A 22,387-nucleotide genomic window follows, 5' to 3' on the forward strand; every position below is an offset into this window, starting at 1 on the left:
GTGGTGACAAAAAAAAAAACACAGAAAAGTGCCAATCAAACATGGTTGAAAGCCGTATTGCCTGGAATTTTTAAAAGGTAGCGTGTCTGTATGATGAGGCTGAAAGCTACCGAAACAAACATGTCAGTACATGTGATGGATAAAGGGGGAAAAACAACAAAGTGCCATTAGAGAAAAAGAAAGAGGAGAAGATTGTATTGGATTGATGCAGCTGATGGATCATATCTAGTGTGCAGCACTTTGATTTGATTTATAAAGCTCAGGGTTCAACAGGCTTGACCCTGGTGGAGTGAGACCGAGTCAGTGGAGAGGAGCCATGAAAGAAAAATATGGGAAAAGAACAAGACAGATTAAAGAATGAAGAATGGAGGGTCTTTTTTTTTTTTTTTAAATTATAGGCAGTGTTGTGCTTGAAGCTCTATTTATCCAACTGGCTGGTTTTTACATAGCAAACAGATTAAATGCCATTCAGCTACTTAAGTCAAGTTCATTTCAACTCTTTGATTAAAATACTAATCAAACTTCAAAAGGAATCACAAAACAGGAAGCTTCCATCCAAGGCTTCGCAATAATTCATCACATTGATTGCAAGTGATGCAGCTGGTCAAGGTGGTGAATCAGAATTACTGAAACAATGCAGTGAGATTGTAAAAGCAAAAACGGGAAGATAAGAAGTTGCTGCTAAGCCACAGCACAGCAGTCTGCAGGGCAGCAACACAAGCAGAAGACAAGAGTCTCGCAGGACGATGTGACAGTCACGTTTGCAGCGTGGCTCTATGGGTTATAATGTCGATCAGTCCACTTCTATGGTCACTACCAAAATATCTCAACTACTATTAAATGGATTAGGGCTGTAACTAAAGATTACTTTCATCTTCTTTTAATGTGCTGATTATTTTCTTGATTAATTGTTTTTCTTTTAAAATGTCAGAAAAAAATCTATCCCAGTGTCTCAGAGTCCGATGTGATGATGGCTTTTATTATCAAAAGCAGAAACTATTTATATCTGTGCGGCTGATAGCAGCAGATTTTTTGTCATTTTTTATTGACCAGCTTTAATATCTGAGGGTCTCTGGTAGGAAGAAAACAAGGCTGAATACTAAAGTCCAGCTGTTATCTGGCAATAACATTTGAAATATCCCCATCTGTCTGTTTATGTTTGGTAACCTTTTTAGAATCATAAGTCTTCATGTCAAACGAGCTTTCACTGAGGTATTTCAAGGCTTTAGCAGAACTTCATTTGTTATGACCAGAACAGAGCAGAGCCACCAAAATAGTTGAAATTATCAACTTTGTGTATTCAAGGCATAAAGACATGAATAGCGGTTACATTCACTGTATGCTTAGCTGCAGATTCTTGGCTGTTGTCCTGTAACTGCCTCTGCCTTTTCACTTACTTTCTCCTTTTTTATCCTGTATCTCCCCCTCCCTCATTTTCTCCTTCCTCTCTGCCCTTTTTCTTTTACTGTTACAAATCCTAATTTCACCTCTTTTTTTGCTTATTTCATTTCCACACATACAATCATGCACAGACATGCAAACAGCTCTAAACATCGCACACTCAAATGTGGCGTTGTCATCATAATACAGTGAAGTCAAAGTGTCTGATTCATGTAACTGTAAATATTGATGACTTCCAAATACCTAAGCTCCAATATCATAATATCTCTTTAGATGTAGATTTGTCTTTGAGCTTTCCAAACCTGTCATCAGCATCAGCCGATTCACAGCGGGGATAATCACACTTAGTCATGGGGAAAATCACTCTAAAGTCATGTGAATAAAATTGTGTGTGTGTGTGTGTGTGTGTGTGTTTCGATGTGTGTGTGTGTGTGTGTGAGAGTGTGTGTGTATGTGTGTGTGTGTGTGTGTGTGTGTATACACGTTTGTGCATTATAGCTGTCGTGCACATCTGGTGAAGCATGTGGTTTGAATCAGACACACACATCTGCACTAGCCAGCGTGGACAGATCCACTGTCACAGAGTGAGGCCACAGTTAAATTCTGTGTGTACGTTTGTGTGTGTGAGTGTGTGTGTGTGTGTGTGTGTGTGTGTGTGTGTGTGTTGTAATACTGGGCCCAGGAGGGACTGCATGTCTAACGTTAACATGCCAAGGGGACCAGGGCGTGTCCGAACACGGCTCTACCTCAACCTCTAGCTTGTGACTAAAACTAGTGTGTGTATGTGTGTGTGTGTGTGTGTGTGTGTGTGTGTATGTGTGTAAAACTGTCTTACCATGTGGTAGTTGACGATCTCCTGGAGGCTTTCTCCACACTTTTCAAGGCATTCCTGCAATGACAACACACACACACACACACACAAGTTTCCATTTGAACGTACATTTTTTTCTTACAAGAATTTTTTTGTCAGTCTCAGTACAATTGTTTGTACTGTTCAAAAATATGTTGTTGGTGTATACTTAAGCATATAAAACAATTTAAAGACTGTAGTTATTGACTATGACACAATTATGTCTCCACTGCTGCACCCAAGAGCTACCAGGGTGACACTCGCACCGACAGGAAATCTCATCCAAATGTTTTCCTAAAAGAAAACCATAAAGCAGGTTTCAGATCTCTCTGCTTCCAGCCATGTAAACTTCCAGCGTAAACATCTCCTGCCTGCATGTGGTCACATCTCTCATGTTTAAAACAGCTGGATGACTCGGGGTCTGGACAATACTGTTTATACTGGTTTACTGTTATTATTCATGTGGGGAATCACTGGAATGTACAAGCAGAGATAGATGAGCGGTCATTTATTGACAAGTTGACCCTGAAACATTCATCAGTGGATGCACAGATTCATGCTCAGTTTTGAGGTCTTGTCACTTCCACTCACCGATATCATCTCCTCTTTCTTGCACTGCTGGGACAGGTCCTTGATGCCATTAACAAAGAGCTTGTTGGCACTGACGTAGGCCCTGCCGGCCTCGATCATCCCACTGCACAGCTTCACCAGCTGGAGAGCGGAGGAGAGAAACACAAAAATCATCACTTTAAATACTCAACAGGACCGTCTATTTAAAAGACTCACATGTTTCACACAATGCGATGCAGGGATATTAATAGTCATAGTGATGACGTAAATCAAACAAAGCTTCAAAGAATTGTTAGCCACATGCAAAATCTGAGAGGATGCACAAATTTAGAATAATCCTCATTTCCGTATCGAGGCCAGTGCAGGCTTGATTGAAGCTGGTGTGTCTGTTATCCACATTTAAAACGTTTTAATACAAGGGAAAATGTAAAAAATGCAAATGAACAAGAAAATACAGTGCACATGGTCTTAAAATGTACTGCATGTACAGAATGTAGGCTGCGTGTATCTTCCATCATTTTGACAGCAGACCTAGAGCTCAGACTGTATCTGTATCTAAAATTACTATAAATACACAACAGCCTTTTGTAGCATCAATGACAGGTACAGGGTCAAACTGATGGATGTGCAATTTATACACAAAAATAAACCATCACACTGTGTAATTTCTAAAAAATTTTGGGAAATGTGCTTATTTTCTGGTGGAGAGTCAGACGAGAGGATGGATACCACTCTCACGTCCGTCTATTAAATATGATGGTTACCTTAACTCAGCATTGAGACTGGAAACAGGGGGAAGCAGCTCGGCAGGCTCTGGGTAACAGTAACAACATCAGCTTACCAGCACCTCTAAGGCTCAGTAACTAACACATTACACCATGTTTATTTAATACATACAAAATCAGAGCTGTAAACAACTGTACTGTATAAAAGGCATATAATCCCCCACTTTACGGAGGGTTATTTGCCAGACTATTTTGGATTTTGTTTCCTTTGGATAGAGTCAGGTTAGCTGTTTTCCCCTGTTTCCAGTCTTTATGCTAAGCTAAGCTAAGATAAGCGGCTACTGGCTGTAACTTTAGATTTAATGGGCAAATATGGAAGTCATATCAATCTTCTCATCTAACTCTCTCTGACACAAATTAAACAAGTGTTTATTAATTATATTAAAAAATAGTTATATCAGTTAGTTATGAAAATCTATGTGCTGATAATTCAGGCAGTCAAATAAAGGAACGTATCAGGAGGGTCGCAGCAGGTCGCACATAAGGAGTGATTTCAGACACAGCAGAAACTTAATTGCAAACATGTATATTATCAGTTCACAGCAACGGCATGTACTCTATTTAAACACAACCCAACCACATGAATTGTCAACCGCTGCACTTTCCCACTTCATGGGGAATATGATAAGCTACAGTGTGGTACACTGTCATTACCTCTGTACTGACGCAGCTGTGCGCGCTGCAGAGTCAGATCATGTGGAAGAGAGAGGGCTGTAAACCTTTAATTATCTCATTTGGTGCAGTAGTTCCCAAGGTTGTCGCGATGTGAGTGTGGTTTACTGGGTGGCTGACAGGGTGGCACAGGCCAGAGATGAGAAACCAGAGAGGGAGGACGGATAAATGCACAATCTGTGACAGTGAGCAACAAATTGAGTGACTAAAAAATGACAGTTGTAATGTGTATGTGAGCATTGCTGAAATGAGCTGTGGGCACAAAATGTACGAGTTTGATTTGCAAAATGTACAGTGCGCTCACTCTGTGTGTGTAGATGTAGTTATCTGATACAGTATACGTGTTTCCCTTCACGTGGACATGAATGACACGGCTGTGAATCCAGGCAAAGCACAAGGCAGCATGATGATGCTGCTCCCAGGCTGGTCTGACAACATATCTGTCAACAAATTGGCTTATATGGGGAATGTGATCTCATCGTGAGCTTTACTGAGCCTCCAGGGTCTGAAGGCGGCCATTACAGGCACAGTGCATCCGTCATGATCTGTTGATAAATGGTCTGGGAGAACCACAGGGGTCCATTCAGACTAAAAAAAACCCATCTGGTCCCACATGACAGACCAGGCCGTGCTAATTGACCGAAACAGTTACAGTGTAACACAGAGGTCCTGCAGGTCAATGAGGTGTAGGATGGGCATTTTAAAATTTGGGCAAATTATCAATGGTCCATGGCAGTAACAATTTTGCTAGTTGAAGAAGCAACTGATTAAAAAGCAAAAAATACTGTACAAAGCTAATACTTCAGTTTAGTGCTCTATAAGCTGCAAATTCAAGCTAACAGGCTTAGAAACCGTTTGTTTTCACACTGGTTACAACAGTCATTTTGACACTGTAGGCAGTTTCAGCTGTCATTAATCTCATGAACGTTCTCATCTAAGAGCCTTCAGTGCTGTCAGACCATCCTTCAGGCAGCGTCAGAGCATCCTAACAGAGCAGTGTGAGGACCCCTGCTCAACAGAACAAATCACCCTGATGGAAACCTCTCCCCCACCCGCCCGACCCCGACACGGTCATCTTTCACTGGTGCTCAAATGAAGCTCAAAGTTCAAAAGAGGGTCCTGACCCGTTGGGGGCAGAAATAATCTGTAGATGCGTGTGCATATGTGTGTGTGCGTGTGTGTGTATGTGTGTGTGTGTGTGTGTGTGTGTGTGTGTGTGTGTGTGTGTGTGACGGGGTGGGGGCATGGACATTTGTGTGAGATGTCAAAGTGTCGCCTGCTGGCTCGCTAATTTAAGAGTGGGGTCAGAAACTATTTGGACCTATTGATAAACCTGAGAGACTGTAACACCAAGGAAATGTCACAGGCACACAAACAGCTTGTTCATCACTCTAACAGAGCAGCTTTGGTCTTTTTATTATCCACAGGCTCCACAAGATGGACTATACACTCGTGAGTGACCTCCGTTTGACCGACAAGAAAACATCTATTATCTATTGTTGATGTATGAAAGTATGCAGGAGATAAAACCTTTTTTTTTCTTTAAAAAAAAAAACAAAAAAACAAAAAACCTAAACCGATGAGAGTGAGATAGAACATAACAAGGGTGCGGTCACTGCTTAACTACATTAACACTATCTCATCCTTTAAATGCTTTCTGACTTACAAATCTATTAGTTTATCTGAAGAGGCATTATCTCAGCTCATAGACTCCCTGGGGACAGTTCACCATCCATTCCTGCTGCTCCTCCAGACTTGGGAGCCATCTTTAGAGGTAACAAGATCTGACAATGATGCAACTAAGACATTTCTGCACATTGTGTTGTTTACCTTTTTCCATTTTTACTATTATTCTATATTCTATATTATTACTATTAAATAGCAGCTGATCCATATTATTTCTTTAACCCTTTATCACCTAATATTCTTCAAGCACTACATGCACTTTGACAGACTGCTAGCTCAAATCAAAAAAGCTCAATGAAAAAGCTGGTATCATATTGCATGGAGCAAGCATGGTCTGGTGTGGTCTGGTGAAGCAGGCAAAACAAAGACATTGCACGCTCAGATAACAGAGGACTGCTCCGTGTGATGCTCACATACAACAGAATATAAAGCTTAATCAGTGTTTGCGCAGTGGACTTACTGTGTACCAGCACCTGTGTGTTATCTAACAGTGCATGAACCTATTAAATATAATAACTCATGTGTGTAGTCTTTTCCTGGTTTAAACAACCTTGACATTCAGATTACAGAGTATGAGATGACGACAGATACATGTTCCACCAACATAGAACAGGTTCGGTTCTACGTTGGTGGAAAATGTAACTGTTGTCATCTGTCATAACTGCTGAGAGCATTTTGATCAAATATGAATAACGTGGGAACCTCAAAGGTTGGTCCCTAGATGGAACCAAAAAACAAACGGAAAAAAAAAAGATTTTCCTTGAAGTGATGGTTGGGAACAGAGAATTCATCTTGCATGTAATAGTCTTCTATATCGTCTTATCGTTAATCTACTGTTTACTTCAGTTGTGCTTTGTGCTATGCCCTCTGTTGATGATGCATCCTTGAGTACTACGCGAGCTGGTTCGATAGATCGCACCGAGTTTCAGCGAATCATGAACGGAAATGGTTCAAGGGTCAGAGCTAATTTGGTGGAAAAGAATCAACAGTGTCTGTTTATAGACCACCTCGACATCTGACATCTGGTGGTGTTTTCACATTCAAACCATGTGAATCAAAGCCAAATGTCCTTCTATTAGTTGTTCTCACATTGAGCACGTCTATATACTTCACATGTATCTGTGTGAATTTCTCTACAACAAGATGGAAGATACACAGTGGAAAACCAGTTCAAGATAAAGTCAGTATGTAAATCAGATTTGATATTTTAATGAGCGGCATCGTCTACAGTACAGTAATGTTCATACCTTGTCGAGCTTTGCCTCGATCTCCACCACATCTGTCTCCACATCGTCAATGCCAGCCCTGCAGGGAGACAAAGACAAAACCACACAGTTATTTCAGATCTGCTCTTCAGACGCTGCCAGACTCTGTGCAAACTAGGACTGGCATTTCTGAGAAGAGGAACCACAAATGAAGCTGAAAACCATTACAGTCACAGACAGAACAAGATTCGAATTCTTGTTTGGGAAAGATTCTTGGATTAGTGGTAAGCCACAATATCACAGCGCCTAATGACAAATAACTAGAAATGATTTAAGTTTAAAATAACTCTTCCTGTGACATCAAAAAAACAAAAACAGAACAATAGGAATAAAAGTGAGGGGAAAGATGAAAGCATGAGTGAAAGAGTAAAGGAAAAGGATCAAACTGACAGCGTGAAGCCACATGAAGACTGTTCTATGTATTCAAACACTGGCCAAACAATCTCTGCATTTACTCTAGTTGTATTTAACCCCCACTGCAAATCCAGCTGCAATCAACTGCCGTACATCACAGTCTCACAGAGTTGAACATTAATCCTGACGACTGGATCGACAAAGGCATCACTCTAGAAGATTAGTGGCCACGGCCGAGCTGCAAAAATCAATGAATGACATCATGCAGAGACACAGACTGGTACTTAAGTATCCATAAGGTGAGCTGTTAAAAGAGGCAGCAGCAGCAAATAAGGTTTTATACATTAGGTACCAGCTACTTAGCATTGAACAGTAGCAGAAATGCAATAACATACTCCAGAATTAGGCATGATTTTATTTTTCATAAATATGAAGATAATGGGATTTGATGCCCCTCAATGGGCGAGAAGCCTTTACCATCCTTCCCCTAGGGGTCTTCTTCCTCCTTTAGCATGAAAGTACACACACATACATGCACAGAGTCAGACACCCATGACCACATTTACAGGGTCAGTTGTTATGGCAACTCCTTACATGTGGGGCACAGAGGTTGTACTTGGGATCTTACTATGTCAAATTGCATTTATGTTTATGACACATGCGCCTACATACACAGATATGCCTCACTAGACTGGCTTAAACATCATTCTGTAAAAGGAAAGTAAGAAAAAAAAAGTGAGGAACACCTCCTTAAGATAAATATATTTAAACTTATTTCCCGGTCTCAAGTTGGATCGGCAGGATCAGCTGGAGCTTACTGGGGCAGCCTGATCGAGCCAAGACTCAGCGCCACACCCTGGACGTGCTGGAACATGTCGACATCAACCCCGAAGCCGTCGGAGATGATGATCTCATCATACAATAGCAACCCCACCCTCATCTACAGCTCTTCTACACTTGCAAAAACTGACAGCTGATCTCATACATCATGGGAGGAAATTTCAGTGCAGAGAACATGTGAACAATTACGCAGAAAAAAAAACACCTGCCTTGCTATTTTATTTTCTAAAGGGTTGTAACTCTGTCTGTTTCTGCTTTAGAGAGGTACACAGTGAGGGGAAGGGTGGGAGGGATTGTGGCTGTGGGTCAGCGGCTTTACCACCTGCTCCAGAGAACAACATTCCCAGAATTCCTTTCTGCTCCTGAGCTTTTTGACAATGCTTGGAGATGCTAATTCCTGACTTGTGTCTGTCTTGCACTTGTCTTCTTCTCCTCTCATCCAGAACACACACTGTTTATGAAGACTGCATTTTTTCTCAACATGACACTGACACAGCAGGTGAGTGTGTGTGTGTGTGTGTGTGTGTGTGTGTGTGTGTGTGTGTGTGTGTGTGTGTGTGTGTGTGTGTGTGTGTGTGTGTGGTCTGCACAGAAGGCTGATTCGTATTGTTTCAAAGAGAAAATGAGAGGTGGAAAACAGCGGCGATGGGAACATAGACCTTTCATTAAGCTGTCTGAGTAATTTGTTGCAAAATTTCTGGCATATAGTCCCAATCCATCAAACTGGCACACACAGTTTCTGCTCTTCTGCTGCTTTTTCAATTAAACATACAACACTGCACACACAAGCTCCACACTCCCAAGCAGTGAGCCAAATCCAACAGCATCGTGTTCCCCATTAAGTCACTCTGAACCAAACACATTCAATGTCAAACAGCTGTTCAATGTGGAGGATAAGCTCATTACAAGCGTGTCGTGTCTCAGGCGGCACACACTGCCAACAAACACTCGCAGACATTCGATGAGAAGGATGACATGTCATACAGCAGCAGTCGATAATCTATTGATCAAAGTTTTCAAGTTCAGTGCAGACTTCAAAAAATAAAACGAGTGTGGTGCTTGAGCTTTGTGCTGCAGCTGAGAAGCTTGTGTTTTTGTGCGTGTATGTCAGTGTGTGCTGGGAATTATGTGGAGCTTTGAAAATCGATGCACTAAGAAGGTTGCCAGCTCTGTCAAGGTGAAATAACAAAAAACAGAACTACAGAGGCAAATGGGTGTGTGTTTGTGTGTGTGTATGAGAGAGCGAGAGCGAGAGAGAGAGAGAGAGAGAGAGAGAGAGAGAGCATGTGTGAGCTTGACCATGTATCTTTGTCTTTATTGCCCCTTTCAGTACTCCCAACAGTGCACTGTACCTCAGCTATTAGTGTGTTTCCTCAAACTGAATGCACCAGAGAGTTATGGGACTTAAGTGAAATGGAGTAAGAATGACTCCCAAGGAGGATTATGGGTAATGCTGCAAGACACGATGGTTGCATGAGGATGCCAAGGCTGTGAGGATGAAGATTATATGTATGTGTGTGTGTTTCAGTGACACCTGCTTCCTGTGTGTGGTCAGTGTGTGTGTGTGTGTGTGTGTGTGTGTTGTGTGTGTGTTGAAACATTGGGGAAACACTCCCAAAGCTGCTCTGATGATGATGATGAATCGGGGGGGGTGGGCTCATACTCGCTGCCAGTGGTAGCATACTGTACAGGGTCTGACATCACAAGTGAGGAGGGGGAGGGGAGCCTCACGTGCACTTGCTCCACGTGCACTCCCATCAGCCCCAACAACCATCTACACTAGTGCACAGTCTATTCTTGTTCTCCACGCTGTGTGTGTACTCTAGCATGAAGCTCGCAAGGCTATCCTCTTGAATCTCCTCACACGAGAGGCAAGGATTCAAGCCCAGAGACAAACCCGAGCCCCCCCCCCCCCATGTCTTCCAGACCCGATGCGTCACATGGCATCACACTCACATCCGCATCACTTCAAGGACCAGAAGGACAGCGGCAGAGGGAACAACAAGTCCTCTGATACCAGACAAGCCCGGACCCAATGGCTAAAATACTCACATCCAATTAGATGTTGTTCACTGGAAATGACATGATACGTGTCTGTTACACATAATGTGCCTGGAGTAAAACAAACATGTGACTATGTGGAGTAAAACCCAAGATATTAACCTGTTAAACAAGGGGACTAGAGGAGCAGAGAACAAGCTACAACTGAAAATGATCAGCTTTTAATCTGGGGCATCAATCCAAAGTGTGTGTGTGTCTGTGTGTGTGTGTGTGTGTGTGTGTGTGTGTGTGTGTGTGTGTGTGTGTCCTGGATAAATCTTAAGTTAAGATCAACCTGTTCTGTGGTGCGTCCCAACCTGAGCCACTGACCTAAAATTCATGTATATGTGTATATTTGTGTTACAGATTTGACTTTTTTTTTTCATTGAATACAAGCAGAAAGTACTTTACTAATGTATTACCATGACAGATTATCATCCACAGTCTCCTTATATTACATTCTTATATTATTTGTAAGCTGACTCAGCGGTTCAGGCTGTGATGAACAATGACCACGTTTTCTACTGACATCAGGTGGATGGAAAGCAAATCCTCTGTCTCGCATGTAGTCTGACCAAACACACACACACACACACACACACACACACACACACACACACACACATGGAAATAAACAAGTGAATCAGAAACAGAATATGACAGTCAAAACACACACACACACACACACACTGACCCAGAAGCCTACTAAATACATGGTTTCATAAGAAAACTCTTAGCCTGCTAGGAGAGGAGCCAAAATCGGGTGTAAAGCTTCCAGTCTGCCAAATGTAGGTCTTTTCACACTAACAGCTACCTGACTTTTCTCTAAACAGGGGCTAGTTGTTGTTGCAGTTGTTGTTTGCAGGGAGCTGGAACATGTATCTGAAACAACATTTTCTTGCTTCAGAGACGTTGAACAGCAAACCGTAAAGTTATTTAAAAGGATCATCATGCATATTTTACTGTAGTAATAACAGCGTGAAGTCGTCTGATACGCATGCATGCGTGCCTAATTGTGCTCAGCCCTCATGGGCTCATCATACACTAATTACCGTGACATCACTGAGAACAGACATGTCAGACACGGCACATGCAGCAGCAGTGGGTGATATGAAGATATATGCAAATTTGTCAACTGTCAGAGGTGTTGCCGAGCTATTTATACTGTTGTAACTATCCCTTTAATATTTCTATCAGGCAATTGTTGGCATTGTTGTATCAATAAACAATGAGCGGGGCTCCTTTTTAGATTTTTATATGATTATAACATCAGTGTAATGAAGTATCTTTATTTGTAAGAAATTAATTCACTGGATTAACCAGTGTTAACAGCTTGTTCACCCATTAACAATTTCTCGATTGGTTTTCCAGAAATGAAGTATCGCAATAAAATGACTTGTGTAACTAACGTGATAGACGATTGTAACCATATTACAAAGTACAAAAACAGTTTGCGCCACCCAGAATCAATAAGACTGTTCCTTTTATGCAGTTTTTAAATCCTAAACTTTAGCACATGTCTCACATACAGCACCATAAAACCAGTCAAAAATAAAAATTCTTGTTGTTATGAGGCCGTCTGTTCTGTATGTACACACAGACTCAAACTGTACATTCTCATTCATAATGTATACACACTTTCTTCATCCTGCACAGACAAGTTAAGACTGCGCACACACACACACACACACACACACACACATCAAAACATCCCCTTCCCATAATTCCAAGTAGCGAGCTCCATGGCAACCATTCATTGACCCCAATCACCATGGCAACAGGCATCAGCATTACTCGCTTTTTTTTTTTTTTTTACTGACCAATTTCCTCTTTGTCTGATGTGTCTGTCTGTGTGCATCTCCCCTGCGCTCTCACCAGCTCCTTCCTTTTCCATAAAATGCTCATTCTCCTATGATGTGAGTTCTTGAAGCGCCTGTTTTTCTGAGGGGAAAATCAGTCAAAATACAGAAGGCTACTGATGTCAGTGTCTGTGTGTTTCAGTGGTGAGCTTGAGGCTGTACTGCTGCGGCTTGTGGTGCAACTGCAGTGCCCGCTGCCACAGTCTAAGTGCCCTTGAGTAGCACACTGGTCCCTAAAGGCTACAAAATGCTCTGTGGTCAGTCCTGCACACTGCAACATCATCATCATAGCAAGTCATTTTCTTCTCCTATATCAGGGTTTTTCCTGCAAGAGAATTACGAAGCGACCACCTCTGTCAAATTCTGTGCTGCCTCCACGTCTCAACAAACTCTGACGGGTTATTATCGGCAAGCTTTCTAGTCTTGGTTTTTGTCATGTGTAACTGCAGATGTGGCATTACTCCGATTCGGTGGCACTGTATCATATTCATCACAGTGTGCAGTGCTAAAACTGCCAAAGAAGAAAAGAGCCGCCTGCAGCAGGAATGTGCCAGGTGGCGGTGTCCTGATATTCTGTAGCTGTTCAAACAGGTGAATATGGTTCCTTTTGTATCCATGCACGTCCAGTTTCTTAAAAAGGTTTCCTGAATCAATGTTAAATCCCAATTAGAAATTACTTTAAGTTGCTTCATTTAGAGCCAGGGAAAACCCTGTCTATTTATGTTTTGTATCACCTGAAAAAACTGTCATAATTCTTTTAAACTAATGATGTGATCTGCATTATTCTCCTGTGTGTCTACATACCATCAGTTGTTTCAAGGAATTTACCACAGAGCTAAAACTACACTGGAAACATAAAAACTCACAACCTTATTGTGTTTGCTGATCATAAATGTGCAGATTTTATGATGAAATTAGATCAAATGATGTGTTAGGATGTATTAGACCATTTGCTTTGTCTGACAGTGAGCAGACGCAGGTGGTTTTGGGGAGGGGACAGTTACCACAGCCCATCCCTCATTTCTTTGTTCTTCTATCCCAGTCCACATTCAAACAGTCTCTGTATGAAAAACCAATTTTTCGTCAACTCAAACAGACATTTACTGATTTCTTCTCTATAAAAGGATAAGACTCTTTGTGATCATATTCAAAAATGGTATCTGTGCTTTGCTCTAATTATTCTCCACATCTTTCTCCCCCCAGAAATCCTCTGCTCCCCCTCTCTCTTTGTTTCATTTGTGCACGCCTCCTTCTGTCCGTCTGACAATCTGTCTGTCTGTAACACTCCTTCATTAGCTGTTGGCATGGACAGTGCGTTTGTGTGTACACAGATAGAGAGAGAGAGAGAGAGAGAGAGAGAGAGAGAGAGAGAGAGAGAGAGAGAGAGAGAGAGAGAGTATACCAATTTACAAGAGGTCAAACAGAAATAGAAATGCACTGGTTAACATATTCTGTGCACATGAGTACAGTATATTTGATTGTCCACAACTGTTCTGTAATTAAATGTTGAAATCTCAGTCTCAGTCGTACGTTTATGCAACTCTTTGATTTCTGCACAAGCTCCATACCACTACACGTGCTCAGACTCAATTAAAAGAGCCTCCAGTAAATGATCCTCACAAAAAAACCCCACTCATTTGCCTGAACAGACTCCCTTTTCAAACCAATAACAAGCCCCGCCAAACACTAGTATCTTATGTGCGGCTAACAAAGATGCCTTCACTGCATCCCCGTGAGCCCCCTCCATCCTCCCAACACACAACAAACATCACACTCATTCCCTGCGAAAACATTTGACTGCGCCCCATGGCTGATGAGACAAAGAAACCAAACATGACGCTGACAAAAAGGACAACCCTCACTTGTATCCTTGAGCCTCAGTTTAATGGTATTACACACAACTTAGCTGACCAGAGACAAATTATAATGTGCCGATCCAGTGCTTGGCAGCAAAATGAATCAAATCTGCAGTCGCCATTCAGGTATATCTTGTTGAACTATTCCTTTAAAATAAAATCATATTTAAGCAGATTGATGGGCCACAATTAGTCCAGAATCTAAAGATATTCAGTTTAAAATGATGCAAGAAGCTGAAAATAGAAAATATGGCATTTAGCTTAATCAATCACTCCATCTATTATCAAAGTTCTTCGTTGGTTGAGTTTTTGTCATTCAACGGTTCACAGCAAAGACGTTGATTATTGTTGGGATATGAAAAACCTGCTTATTCACATCCCTGTAGACATGATCATACAGGTCTCCATGTTTCTGATCGTCTGCCTGCAGGTGTTTCGATTTCTCACCATCTCATCCACTATGAGATGATTCAGAAACCCAGATAAAAAGGTGTTTACATGCCTCCGTATCCTGGTTTCTATCAGAGCATGGGATGAGTCATTTACATGCGCAAAACATAACCAGGATACTAGTGCGCATGTAAACACACTCTATAAGAGAGAACGTACAGTTTCTCTGCCTCCCAGCAGCTGTCAGACCACCTGCCCGCTGGCCTCACTGAAGGAAGACACCGGCCTGAATGTGATGCGTCTTTGTTATCGTTACTCACGATCACGTTCTTGTACGCCGCTCTCTATAAACACAATACATTTCTAAATATTTCTGGTACAGTAGCGCTGTCTGGGATGTGGCAACGTCAGTATATCATTCCAGAGTACATTCCAGCAACAGGCCACAGGAAGTGTGCTGGAAGCTACAGAGTGCGAAGCAGACAGAAATAATGTCTCTCTAATGTCTTGTAACCGCAACTCAAGCCAGGTGGAAAACACAACATTTTCTCTCCTTTTTTTTTTAAATTTATTTTAAATATCTTTTAAACCAAGTGAGGAGGGCAGGGAGAGAAACAGGCTGAGACTGAGAGTGACTGTTTTTCACAGGATGCCACATAGCTGACTTTGAGAAATGCAATGTGAGTTACATCATCATCAAGTGACACTCATTGTTCTGTCGCCTGAAAGTCTTAAACCTGAAAGAAAAGAAAGAAACAGAAAGCGAAAGAAACAGAGTTACAGTATATACTCACAACATACTCCCCCAAACATTTCCTTTACTCACACACACGCACACGCACACACACACACACACACACACACACACACACACACACACACACACACACACACACACACACACACACAGCTGTCTCTCTCCCTCCTGCTGATCCTAATGTTTGTCCCTTCTGTGGTGCCAAATTTCAGCACATTTTCAGCTTTAACAATTCTGATTACCATAACCAAAAAAAATCCCTCTTAATGTTTTTCATGGTTTGGGCTCATTTTTATTTCCACTACATCCTCACAGCAGGAGGCAACAACATGGATCTACAATATTATGGCCCTGCTTGCAATGGTGTGTCCAGAGGTTGGTCTAGATTCGGCCACGACGCACGCACTACTTTAATGTGATCAGATCTTTCTTTTTGAGGCTTTTTATGCATTTATTAGAGTAGCAGTGAGAGAGAGACAAGAAGGTTGGAGGGGGGATGACATGCAGCAAAGGACCATGGGTCCGATTCAAACCGAGTAAGGACCGAGTCCTAATGGTAAGCACTCCACCAGGTGAGCCACCAAGGCGCCCGCTATCTCATTTTTAAATTCTGTGAAGGAAGAATGGGAGAAAAGATGAGATGACAAGTTGATGACCGGTATCTCAAACCTCCAACGTGTCATCCAGGTAAGCTACTTTCCATCTGGAAACACACTTTTGAACTGAGAAACTGTAATGGCTCAGCTCAGCAAAATATAACAAGACACAGCAGTGCCTCTGCCACAGACTGAAAGCAGCAGGAAGCCATAACAGCAAAAAGTAGGGGCTACTTGCTCATCCCAAACTCCAACCTCTTTAACCTCCACTGACCCTCCCGGTGGGGTATAAGCTGCAGCCGACACGCACACAGATGCAGCCTGCATGTGAAAGGCAGGGGAGGAAACAGATCCCCTGTGGTGTTTGAGCACTTTGTTCCCAGGACTCTTTTGCTTCTGTCCTCTTAGCATCCATCCCACCCACAGCCAGCTGAGAGTGAGCGGCGGACGGAGGAGCGGTGGAGTGTAGAGATGCAGTCACACTGTCCCAAAGCCATGGACAGATTATGCGACAATGGAGCCCTGAACACAGACATGTAAGGCCCCCCCCCCATCCCAAGACCCATAGATTGAAAGAGTCACAAAACGACTACGTACAACACGGCCGTTTTACGTCTCTTTGTAGTTGTTTTGTATCACGTCTGTGTCTCATTTCTCTTTGTAGTTGTTGATGTACACGATGCACAAAGGAAATGGAGAAGCCTCTCACAGCTGTACAAAATTTAAACTAATCATTGATGGTGCAAACAAAATAACTAATTTACATACAGACATTTAACTGGCAGTGGTATTTTAACCTATTAATATATGTTTATTATCTTGCATACTAACTGCAATAAAAACAGTATACTATACATATGGTACCATCTGTGTAAATGTAAATTGTCTGTGAAGGAATGAATGAAAACTATATAGTGGATACAGTATCTTCCCTATTGTACACATAGAAAAAGAACATACAGTTCAGTTGGGCTGATGATCTATAAAGGATCAGTATCAGTGAGCAGTGCAGTTGGCTTTGGCTCAAGTCAAAGATTTGTTGTTGAGCCATGAATTGATCTATTGAACTCATATCCTGCTGCATCTTCACACTGGAGGAATCAATTCTCCCATTTATGTGAGCTAGTCCTACACAGGAACGTGTGCACACAAACACAAACGGAAAAAAAACAAAGACTTTTACTGTCATTTCCTTCTTGCTAAAGCGCAATAACATTTTTCTAAAATCACAGTTTTACCACTGTGAAACGTACTTGATATTCTCACCATACAGCGATGACTCTACATTGCGCCGACTCAACATACTCTGATGCTGTGATGCCAGTGACTAAGCCAGCTATGCTTCACAACCCCCATACGCCTGCAGCTGAAAGCCAGAAAGAGAAACTAAGAAATCAGAATGAAAGTGCATGATGTCCTTTAGGTTATTTCAGCCCTTTCCTTTCCACTAAAACAGGCTTTTCAGGACATTCATACATTAAGAAGGCAGCATGAGTCTTCACTAAAAAAAAAAAATCACAAACACACACAAAAACAAACACCAGTTTGTCAGTTGCAAACGTGACTAATGATTATAAAGAATTTGGATTCAAGCCTCCTCTGCAAAGCACCTGTTAAAACCCGTGTTACTAAATCTAGAGGAACTAAAAACACTTCAAACACTTGCCAAAAGAAAATCAGTCATCACCACTTGTTCCCAACCGGTCTGTGCAGTGTTCATATGTGTCTGAAGAGGTTTACAGGTAAGCTGAATCTGCATTCCTCCAGTTTTGCCTGACACAAGGAGCCACTGTTCCTATTAACTCAGTGCAGAGCATGACTTCTTTCTTAAAGAATGTCTGGCACAGATTAGGCCTGCCTTTTCTTTCAGCCCTGAACACACACACACACACACACACAAGTGTATGTGTGAATTAGATAACGCAAATAGAGTATATACTGTATTAACATGTGTAAGACTGCAGGACATCTGATGTGTTCAGGCAGAGGTCATTGAGCTGTAATGTTTAGAAATACTGTCTCGTAGGGTTAGGGTTACTAACTCAGTGTTCATCGTTATTAATATTCGAAATTAATAGACTAAACTTCTGGTATGGAGACAAATATTTTTTACATTTGTATTTATGACATTTTGAGTTAAACTCACAAGTTAAATGTTTTAAATCTGTCACAAGATGAAAACTAAAATCTTCGTCACGTTTCAATTTTTCTTTTGGATTTTTCTTTTCTTTGGTTCAGTGTGATGAAGATGAGTCTCATTATGTGCTTTGTAAATACTTTATTAGTACATATTGATACTGAGATAATGTATACTGTCTTGATGCTGAGTTACATTTTATGGTTTAGCTTGATTTTGCACTTATTCTGTAAAAATTCAAATGTTATGGCATCCTGATAAATGGGACTCAGGATCAGGAAGTCCACCATGGAAGACATCTGTCTTTGTCACACTGGGTTGGTCGTGGCTTAGCATGAAAACAGGTGAAGCAGTGTGACAGGGTGTTTTAATATTTGATCATCTCTCTTCCCACACTAACCTACAGTAGCAGAACTAAAGATATATGTTTGAAGTTACGGTGTCTATTTATGGCACTGTGTGTGTGTGTGTCTACATTTTAATGTGAGAGAGAGAGAGAGAGAGAGATAGAGAGGAGTTGCTGCTTTGACCCAGCTGTGTGCCAGAGGAAAGATGTGAGCTTTGCACAACAGCCTGCTTCCCCCCCCTGTTATCTTTGGCAGCACTGATCGAACATCGGCGGAATAAGCCTCCTGCAGAGGACAACAGTCAGATCTGCCAAAGAGGAAACAACCACCGATTTACACGTTTATCCATCTAAGAACGATGCATCAGTGCCAAAGACTCAGGAAGAGGCACATTCTGGCTGTCTGGTTGACATTAAGTAATCATCCGATCATGTACATCACACTCATGCAATTTGATCAGATGTTGGCCACAAAGTAACCTGAGGTCTGGTTTTGTTTGTCTGGGTTTAGCTGTGGTCGTCTACACTGATAAACTGTAATTGAATATACAGGACAGGAATTAAAATTCCTATAGTGTTGCATGTAAAGACATCTCTCCTTTAACTATGTGTCGTAGCAGTGATAGCTGCTAATCTGATCTCTGTGTATAGTAGCTTTTTAACAGAAAGCCTTTCTGTCAAAATGTACTAGACTGACAAAGTCCACATCAAGGCAGATTATCACGGTGGATCAATCGGTCAAACACAGGACTCTTACCCAGGAGGATGGGGTTCAAATCCTGCTTTATCTTTTGACTTTGTTAATTTATCATTTTCAGTTTATTCTTTATATCATTAACACGTTGGTGTTAATTAACAACTTTGGTTTAGACACCAAAACTACTTGGCTAGTTTGCCTTTCTGCCTTCGAGGCAGTGCTGTCCAAGGTGTACCTTGCTTTTCACCCAATGCATGCTGGGATAGGCCCCAGCCCACAATAGAAAAGCCATTCGGTCCATGTAAACATACATCAGCGTATGGCTGTAATGATATCTAATCATAAAAAGTCAAGCTTCAGCCAATTCTAACTGTAAAAACCATGATCAAGCTGTTCTCACGTTTACATACTGAGCGTTATTAAAGTCTCACTTCACTTTCAGGAAACTCTGGGGACCCCAGTTTCCAAGTCTTGAGGCAAGTTCTATCAGAGATGACACTTCCAAATGTCAAGACAGCAAGAGTACGAGCCAATCTAAATTACTGAGAGCACAAACACACAAAGTGATCCACTGATTTTGTCAGCAAAATAAACAGTGACCGTAATCTCCAAATCCTAAATGACTTGACAGCACATTTTTAAAAGTCACACAGACCAGACAGAATGTTTTCAATGACTGGCTGTTCAATAAATCAGCCAGACACAAATGGCTCCCTTATCTTTGCGTGAATGTGCGTAATGTAAGACAGGAAATGGAATCTGCTGTAGAGGCCACGTAGATAATCTGGGAATCACAGGACAGAGAGCTCACACACCAGACAAATTTAGTTTGGGATAAACATTTCTAATGAACACTAGGACTGAACTGGGATTTCCATTACCTTTAGTAATTGTGAATGCTCAGTGTCTGTTGACCTGATATGGCAATCCATTCACTCCACTGAAATCCAAGCATTTTCTCAGTCAGACTACAACGGCTATCGACCACAAGTGTTACAACATGTAATATGACTGCGTGTGTGCACTCTACGTATAGAGTAATGCTTACGATGTGCAGCATTGGTGTATTGGGAAAAAAGAGAAAACCGGATGGAAAGTGGAGGGAAGGTTCAGCATTTGAGAAAGAATGAAGAGACAGGTTTACATCAACACAAGGGGTGGTCTTACGCAAGACCCCCGCACACTGAGACAGCTAGAGAAACAAAGCACGCCGGACAGACAGCCGGGGTCTGGAACATGTATGAAGTTACAGTCAAAGTGTGTGTCTGTGTGTGTGTGTGTGTGTGAGTGGAATGACTTCCTAAAAAACAAATCTGTTGTATAACATTTTAGGTGTTATTAGGTTATTAGGTCCCATAATAATTTTTGAGGAAGTTTCCTGAAAGGAACGGAGTAATATGGTGCCAGTGATGGAGTGAATGGAGACAGTATTCTGAGACATTTGATGAGGTGAGTTTAGTTGCATTGAGTTTATGAGCAGCTGTTAATCTTGAGGGGGATTTCTTTGAAAGACCTGATACGATCTTAATGGTTGGAAAACTAATAAATCAGCGTAAACCCAACCCAAATCTTCATTTATTATCAGAGACTTGATTCTTCATATTCTTGTCCGTAGGGGGAAAAAAATCCAGCTATGGACTCAATAAAAATCTAATTAATTCCAAGCAATTAATTGGAAGTAATTAATTGGAAGTGAATTGAACTTTCTCTCTAGTCTCCCTACAATCAGCACCGAATTACATAATACTTTAATCTACGGTTACATATCAGGTCCTTTCTTGGAAATTGTTAGGAAACTGCATTTTTTTGCCAATGTTATTGTTATATAAGATATTTAAAATGCAATTAAAAACCTACTATCAGCCGGTCTTACAGATGACATGTTTTACTGACAGTTGTACTTTTAACTCATGGAATGACAAAGTTTCAAGAAATCTTTTTTTACATGTAACACTGGACTTGAGGAAAAACACATTCTGGACTAATTAGACACATGTTAGCCTATAAACAATTTTGGCTCTTTAGTCAAACTTGGAAATCAATTGACTCAAGTTATGCCTCACTAAAAAGTTAATACAATGCACAAAGACAAGTATAACAGTCTTGTACCATTCTTAAGGAATTATAAAGTTTAAATTTACTGCGCCACTTCTATTATTTGATGCATCTATAAAATAAACTGGGAATAAAATGTGTTTGGCTGCAGTGAAAGTGGAGCCTTGACCGCCCAGGCTCCGATCTGGTTTATGACTCTCTCTTCCAAAGAAAACCGCAAGTTGCAGTCACCATGAAACTTTTAGTTATGCTTGTTTCATATACTGTTGAGTCTTAATCTCCCTTCTCTCCGGCCAAAATCTCTCTTACAGAACCTCCCTGTTCAGCTAGCTACATCTGTCTACTCCACAGTGACATATGCACACACACACACACACACACACACACACACACACACACACACACACACACACACACACACAGTAGAAACAGACTTTAATTCCCGCCATGACTATCACATACCAAAGCAATGGTATATTGAGCATGGTCATCCTTCCTTCCTGCTCCAAGACATATTGTCCATTATGGACCGGTGACTGCTTCAGCTGTTCTGATTTTTTTCCCCACTTGTATGCGATGGGCAATCCATCGAACAAATGGAGGAAAGCACTCCCCATGTCAAAGAGTGCATGTGTGTATGCGACTTTGTGGGGGTGGGAATGATGGATCCAAGAAAGTGTGGGACTGCTGACACGGCAGATGGGAATGTTTTCATTTGGTTGCAAGGGATTCCACAGAGATCTGAGGCCAGGGATACGGGCTGAATCACGTACGGAGAATGAGAAAAGGGAAGCCATCAGCTTCTAAGAGTGCGATCAGTGTTCCCGTCGCTCCTCGCGTCTCTGCAGAAGATTGACTTGTCAATCACACTTGTGGTTCTAGCAGCGCAGGGGTGTTTGGATTCAGTGAGTCGGGGCTGGTGTGCTGCCAAACACGCAGCAAGCTTGTGTCAACAACCTGCGAACAATCAATGTTAAATCTATCACCGCAGAGATGAAACATATATATATATATATATATATATATATATATATATTATATATATATATATATATATATATATATATATATATAAAAAAGTATAACCAAGCGGGTGAATGGAGGTGTTTACTAAAGACACCGGAAGTTAAAAAGTCAGTGGTCCAAAAATTCTGACGCAATCTGGTTTAGATTCCTCCACACAGCATCACATTCTGCCCGGGGCGACAGGAATGTGGGTGGAGGAAGAGAA

At 41.5% G+C, this 22,387-nt stretch overlaps 1 protein-coding gene across 4 annotated transcripts in view; it reads right to left on the bottom strand.

Annotated features, from left to right (window-relative positions):
* LOC130161779 (arf-GAP with coiled-coil, ANK repeat and PH domain-containing protein 3-like) overlaps positions 1 to 22,387 on the bottom strand; it is a 59,216-nt gene that overhangs the window by 24,400 nt on the left and 12,429 nt on the right. For all 4 annotated transcript variants that reach the window (XM_056365142.1, XM_056365141.1, XM_056365140.1 and 1 more), the window contains exons 2-4: positions 7,212 to 7,269; positions 2,843 to 2,962; positions 2,237 to 2,290 (exon numbers count right to left, since the gene is read on the bottom strand). In XM_056365142.1, the coding sequence (XP_056221117.1) occupies positions 2,237 to 2,290; positions 2,843 to 2,962; positions 7,212 to 7,269 (232 nt within the window). The remainder of the gene's footprint in view (positions 1 to 2,236; positions 2,291 to 2,842; positions 2,963 to 7,211; positions 7,270 to 22,387) is intronic.

Source organism: Seriola aureovittata, chromosome 2, assembly GCF_021018895.1.
Source record: "Seriola aureovittata isolate HTS-2021-v1 ecotype China chromosome 2, ASM2101889v1, whole genome shotgun sequence".
NCBI classification, from domain to species: domain Eukaryota; kingdom Metazoa; phylum Chordata; class Actinopteri; order Carangiformes; family Carangidae; genus Seriola; species Seriola aureovittata.